This window comes from Curcuma longa, chromosome 4 (assembly GCF_044706935.1).
Source record: "Curcuma longa cultivar G26 ecotype Majalengka, Jawa Barat chromosome 4, ITB_CL_G26_1.1, whole genome shotgun sequence".
NCBI lineage: Eukaryota > Viridiplantae > Streptophyta > Magnoliopsida > Zingiberales > Zingiberaceae > Curcuma > Curcuma longa.
In genome coordinates, this window is record NC_133864.1 from 5,221,751 (window position 1) to 5,227,923 (window position 6,173).

Here is a 6,173-nt window from a genome sequence, read left to right on the forward strand (position 1 = left end):
ACATAATACTCTATTTTAACCATATTGCACGATAACTACTACAATAATACTAAAATAAAAAATATTCTCAAAATAAAATATATATACTTTTTTGACTTTTTTAAATATCATTTCTATAATTTAAATTATCCTTTGATTTTTTTAATCTAGAATAAGAATAATTCAAAAAATAGAATAACACAAAATTTTAATATTTTTTTCAATGTGGTGATTTTTGTTTTCTATTATATTTCTTGCCTTGTTCTTTACGACTGTAATGAAATTTCAAAGCTGATTTCTTGTCTTATTTCATGTTATTTAACTCACCCAATTCTTCATGTTAAAGAGGCGGATTTCCACTTCATCATACTCCTTTCCATAGCAACCAGTTCAGATCATCACAACAATGGCTTCTCTTCTCCTGCTCTTGTCCGAGCTCCTCCTGCCAGAGAAGGATGAGTTCCTCACTGTGAATCACCCGTCAAAGGCTGCCACCGCCGCCGCCATCGCCTTATCGATATCCGAGGCCGAGAACAATCAAGTGCTCGAGGAGAACCTGATCAGCACAAAGGAAGTGGCCGAGTTGATTTGGCCTTGATGGTAATTCTCCCCTAGTCTATGCATGCGTGGTGTGTATGCCATGTGAGGTGCAATTAACATCAGTAATTTTACATAAACTACTACTGTACTTCGAATTTACCTGATAAATAAATTCAAGAAAAAAAAAAGATCATCTACCTAATATCGAGAAAAAAACATTAGTAAGTTTGCATTTAATTCCAAGTCTTACAAAAATATGGTAAAATCACCTAATATTGCATATGAAAGGATCACATAAAAATGCTCAAACATGAATGGTTTCATTAAAGCAATCTAGAGTAGCATGTGTAGAACTTTTCCTAGAGCATATCAACAATGGGTGAAACAAGAACAACTATTGATAGTTCATTTCGACAAAAATTTGGAACTATGAGATAGCACGAGAAATGAAATAATAAGAAGTATTCAAGATCAAATATATAAATCTACAGGAGAAGTAGCAGAAAGAAACATAATCAAACACCTTTCTCATAACTCGCGATTCTCAAGCCCACTATTAAGCAGAGAGAGTCTGTCGATTGTGCAACCGAGTTACATCAAGGTAGCCTGTAGATTCTTCAGGTAATGCATTCCACTCCCAAGTTCTCAAATGTACATCTCTCCTGATTCATGAACCTCCTTTGGTTTCTTTGGTGCTTTCATTTTCATCTCCGCATTTAGATTTTTCAAGAACAATTTTTCCAACCTTTATATACTTCTCCTTGAATTTCTCCTCCCAGTCCTGTAGGACTTCGAGCTCCGCCTCACCCAGATCGTCCAGGTCGCTATTAAGATCACCAAGGTCAAACGACATAAGAGCCAAGGCTCGGCTTGTTTCCCTTCCTGCAAAGAAAGCATATGGTCCACCAGGGCCGTAAAACATCCTGAAAAAACAAAGCAAAGACAAAGTGCTATTAGTTGTAATATTGGCCGGAACCTATTTGCCCGAAGAAAGATAGAGGAGTTTGAGGTTCCAGTAAAAATATTCCATCAATCTTCAGGAAAAGTGAAATGTATGTTTCTAAGGGAAGGAGCCATTATTTGGATTGGGGAGAAAAGGCTATTCTACAGAGTGATTTTGAAATCACATGGGCTTTGGTTCATAGCTTATTTCCAGGTAATTATTTTTAAACACAAAATTGCTTGAAGATTACAAGACGTTTGGAATAAGATGCCTCTCTATTTTAATTCATTAAAATTAGTTCTTGGATCTATCGATCCAGTAAAATCATTGTATGACATCTCGTAGGGATAAAACAGTATAAGGTACCGATACTGATACTGTACTTTCTCTTTTATTCATCAACTTTTTCAAAAAACATACTTAAATGACTTCTGCAATATCAATACAAATTTATTCAACTGCTAATCTTGCGCCTAATACACCAAAACAATCATACATAATTTCACAATGCAAATGTATGCGCCAGTATTACCGCCTAACAAAACCTGGTAAACACCAACCAAAAAATGCATTGCACTTACCTTCATTCTACATCTCATTTATGTTTGGGCTGATCACATTACAGATGCCTCCTAATCTTGTGTTGATGTGGTTTGGGGTGGTGTTCAAGCTCTCTTACTTATCCTCGAATGGTCTTGACTATAAGGTACCTATCTTACATCCATTGATCAAAGGAGTCAATGGGGTCATGTTAGATCTCGATGGTGCTGTGGTCGGGTACCTCCTTGCGGAGGTGTCCACCCTTAGCTGCCTGGAATTAAAGGTATGGAGCCACAAGGAAACAACAAACGAGTACTAAACACCATACTTCTGTTAGCTTGTGGCCATCTTCCTCCACTCTTAGGCGTCTAAGTAGCTTCTAGTGAATGACATATTATTATGAATAGCTGCCGAATCCTACTTTTCATTAACTCTCTTGTATGACACTGATTACTTTAAAAGAGCCTTTTGAAGCTATGACAAACTGCCATATACCAAAGAAAAATGTAATTGGCATGTTTGGTTTGTATTCTATCAATCAGAAGACTTGTAAATAAATTTCCTTCAGAGGCCAAATTGTTATCGAATATATCTACACCGTCAAATGATATATAACTTCACTAAATAGAAATCGGTACCAAGCACCAAGGAAAACTAACCAAAGCTTCACAATTTTCATACAAAAAGCTAGCAATTTTGCAAACTGAGGATACAAAGAAAAACAGAAGGGCACTAAAAGAACGAATAATTTCATCATTGAAGCCAACCATTAGAAACTTGCTTCAGCGTGATATGCATGGTAAACAAGCTAAACTCAAGTATTATTTGAAACATATACCTAGCATAACTGACTTCCTTATTTCCCGAGTAAATTATTGCAGAACTAAAAATCAAAACTTGCAAAAATAAATGAAGCCAGCTGATCCTCATTTTATGCTCTAGAGCATGGTAAACAAGCCGCGCTCAAGTCCTATTTGAATAGAAACTCAAGTCATGTGAAGAAGAACAATTTGCCATAGTTATGAGATTCTAATGGGCAACACAATTAGAATAATATCTCATTTTGAAAATGTCGATATAAATTTATTACGAGATGCTTTCTAACTTTCTTTGTGTCAAGATGAAGAAAAAAAACAACTGTCGAAAAATGGGAGAACGTGGGAGAAAAGAAGATTGGGATAAGAAAGTGTACCTCCCGATCGTGACGTCGTAGACCACGCCCTTGATCGCCATCAGCAGGGGCTTCTTGGGGTCGGATCCGTCGTACGCTCTTAGCTCCTCCAGCGTGATGTCCCCCAGCTGAACAGGTTCAGGCGGCGGCGCGAGCGCCTCCTCCGTCGAGGGAATCGGTGGCGCGAGCGCCCTCTTGACGGCAGCTTCATCGTCGGGGTAGACGAAGAAGGCAGAGACGAGGTGGTAGACGCAGGCCATGAGGGCGAGGATGGTGAAGAAGGCGGCGGGCGTGAGACCCGTGCAGGCGCCGATCGCCGCCACCAGCGACGAGTAGAACGCCATGGCGAAGAGCAATGGGAGGAGCTGCGACTGGAAGAAGGTTGTTAGGGCTTGGGAGATAGAAATGGAGCAACAAAAACAGGAAAGGAAAGGAGAGGACGGAGCTTTTTGAATGAGTAGTTTCCTCCTAACTTAAAACACACGCAGTGTTTATAGACAAAATATCTTAAAAGACACTTCCATTCAAATTCTAAGGGAACTAATAAGTCATAAATTAATTTAAAATTTAAAATTTAAAATTTCTTGGAAATTTCCTTGAAATTTCACTCGAGAAAGAAAATGTTTGATGGCAGTTATGAACCATCTTGACTGGTAAACAGGGCAGACGTAGATGGACTTTGAATGGAACAAAAATAATATTTGACTGTGCTTCAGAGAATTGATAAAATCTAATCAGCCACCAAACTTCCAGGACTTTTATTGAGCTGAGTTAGTTGTTAAACCATTCATCCTGTCCATCGTTTTCTGTCTTGTTCAAATAAAAAATAAGAGAGAAGGGAAATCAGAAATAAACCAATCAAAAAATTAATACAGAACTTTAAATGGGAAAAGAAAACCTGTAGTTCCTCACCCAGAGACAACAAGAAGAATCGCCAAGACATCTCAATTTTACTGGGATCACAAGTGACAAACCATGTGCCATTGTTTTTCGGTAAACTGTAGTTTAAACTTTGTCATTGTGATCTTCAGATTTGTCGACAGGTATCGAATAAGAAGGTCGTTGCTCTTTTCCCCCGGGCTTGGATGATGCATTGCTGTACCAGATCATACCTACAACTGCTAAGATCATTCCAAAGATTACATGGAAATTGAGGCTCTCTCTTCCAAATAAGAAGAATCCCAAGATTAAGACAAGGATTGTCCTCGTGTGTCCGATGACTTGAAACGAGACGGCAGTGAATCTTCCTATACAAATAAACTGGCTCAGATTGGTTCCCACAGCTATGATGCACGAGAGTAGGATGAAGAACTGCAAAATACAAAAGAAAAAGTGATTTGACAAAATAATCTCATTCAATGTGGTATCAGTTAACGCATCATCGTGTACTTACCACAGCGGTTACATTGTAATCGAATGTATCGACCCTTTTGTTTGTCAACCAATAATCAACAAAAGGCTCTAAAATTTACAGTGATGCTGCTTGGGCTGGTGCTGTATGCCCAAGGAGGTTGAAAGATCCAAGCGAATACTTCTTTTGAAGAAAATGCACATACTGAGAACATAGAGGAAACTGAGCTAAATGTTTACTAGTTAGAACCACTAACTTGATGTAAATATACTGCAACACCAATGCTTTGTTTATTTTTTTATAAAGTTGAGTTCTTGGTTATTTATAATGAAATTATAGTCTTTGTAATCATTTTTCATGATCATTCTAAGAGATATGTCAAATTGAAAGAATCATGTCTAAAAGTCACTTTTGTATTTATAAATAGGTTGTGTGGTCATTTTGTACCTAGTTTCAGATTGCTTTAATTTCATTTAGTGAAGTCATCTGTAAATTTCCTCATGTAAGTCTAATAGTACCTTTTTGTTTTTTCTTTTGGTTGCTCTTCTGCAACAAAAATTGAAGATCTTGAGTTGATGGGCTAATGGTAAATTGTTTGACAGTCAACAATATTTCAGGAAAGGTTAGACGTGTTATGACGGTGCTTCCTCTTCTTCAGATGAATGAACAAAAAAAAAACTGTGATGATTTGAGGTCTATTACCACAAGAGTGCTAGAAGAATCAATCTGATAACAACTATGTCATGGTGCAGAGAGTTGCAAAATTAAGAAATGTGCATCTGTTTACTTACATATTGTTGCAAAGCAGTGCTCCAAACTGCTATAGTAGCAGCTAGGAGTCCTCTAGTATTCACACTCACATCAGTAACTGAACAAATGCTGACACCTAAAAGAACCACCAGTATGCCGAGCTTTGTCACCCTTGAATAATGAATCTTATCAAATACGACTTCCAGAAGACATGATACCGGGATCATACACAGCTTTGCAATCTGTCATATCATTGCAAAATTATGTCAATTTATGAAATTCGATGTTTTTACTTGATTGTTGTGACAAGGACAAACCTGATAGAATCCAACAGAATTCCACATCAAACTTATATTTATACCAACAATAGATAAGTTTGCAAAAAGAACAAATTTTATAAGGATGGATAATGGTAAATGAGAGGGCTGAATGTATCCAAGCCACCAAAATACAACTGTCAGAAGTGTGGTCGTAGTGAAATGTAGACCTGTTAACATTGTGGCTGCAATACAAAGCATAGAGGTAATGTAAGGACAGGCAACGATAAAAATTTGACCTTTGGATTAGTATATTTATCAACGGTTAATTATAGAAGAATCATGAAGCTCAACTCATAATTTTAGCTAAAGAAAAATAGATCATTGCACTCACAAGCTTGAGATCATTTTGAAATCTAATTGTTATGTTTTAAGCTATAAAGAAGTGCTATTCAAAGGACATTAATTTAACAATGAAACTATAAAAAGTGAAACTTGTGTTGCAGTACTGAATGTGAAGTTGTGAGTTGCCATTAAGGCCTTGTTGACCATGATAATCCCAACAGACGTATCAATATTGAACATCCATGAAGCAGCATCTAATGCTGCCTTCCTATCAGCCTTGCTTGTAGATGCCATACT

General features: G+C 37.2%; 1 protein-coding gene and 1 pseudogene across 1 annotated transcript; both read right to left on the minus strand.

Annotated features, from left to right (window-relative positions):
* Positions 1-902: 902 nt before the first annotated feature.
* On the minus strand, positions 903-3,651 carry LOC141827589 (putative steroid-binding protein 3). Its single transcript, XM_074714878.1, has 2 exons — positions 3,195-3,651; positions 903-1,442 (listed from the first exon to the last, which is right to left on the minus strand). The coding sequence occupies exons 1-2, from the start codon at positions 3,515-3,517 to the stop codon at positions 1,187-1,189; spliced, it is 579 nt and encodes a 192-aa protein (XP_074570979.1). The 5' UTR covers positions 3,518-3,651; the 3' UTR covers positions 903-1,186.
* Positions 3,645-6,173, minus strand: LOC141827591 (UDP-rhamnose/UDP-galactose transporter 6-like; annotated as a pseudogene).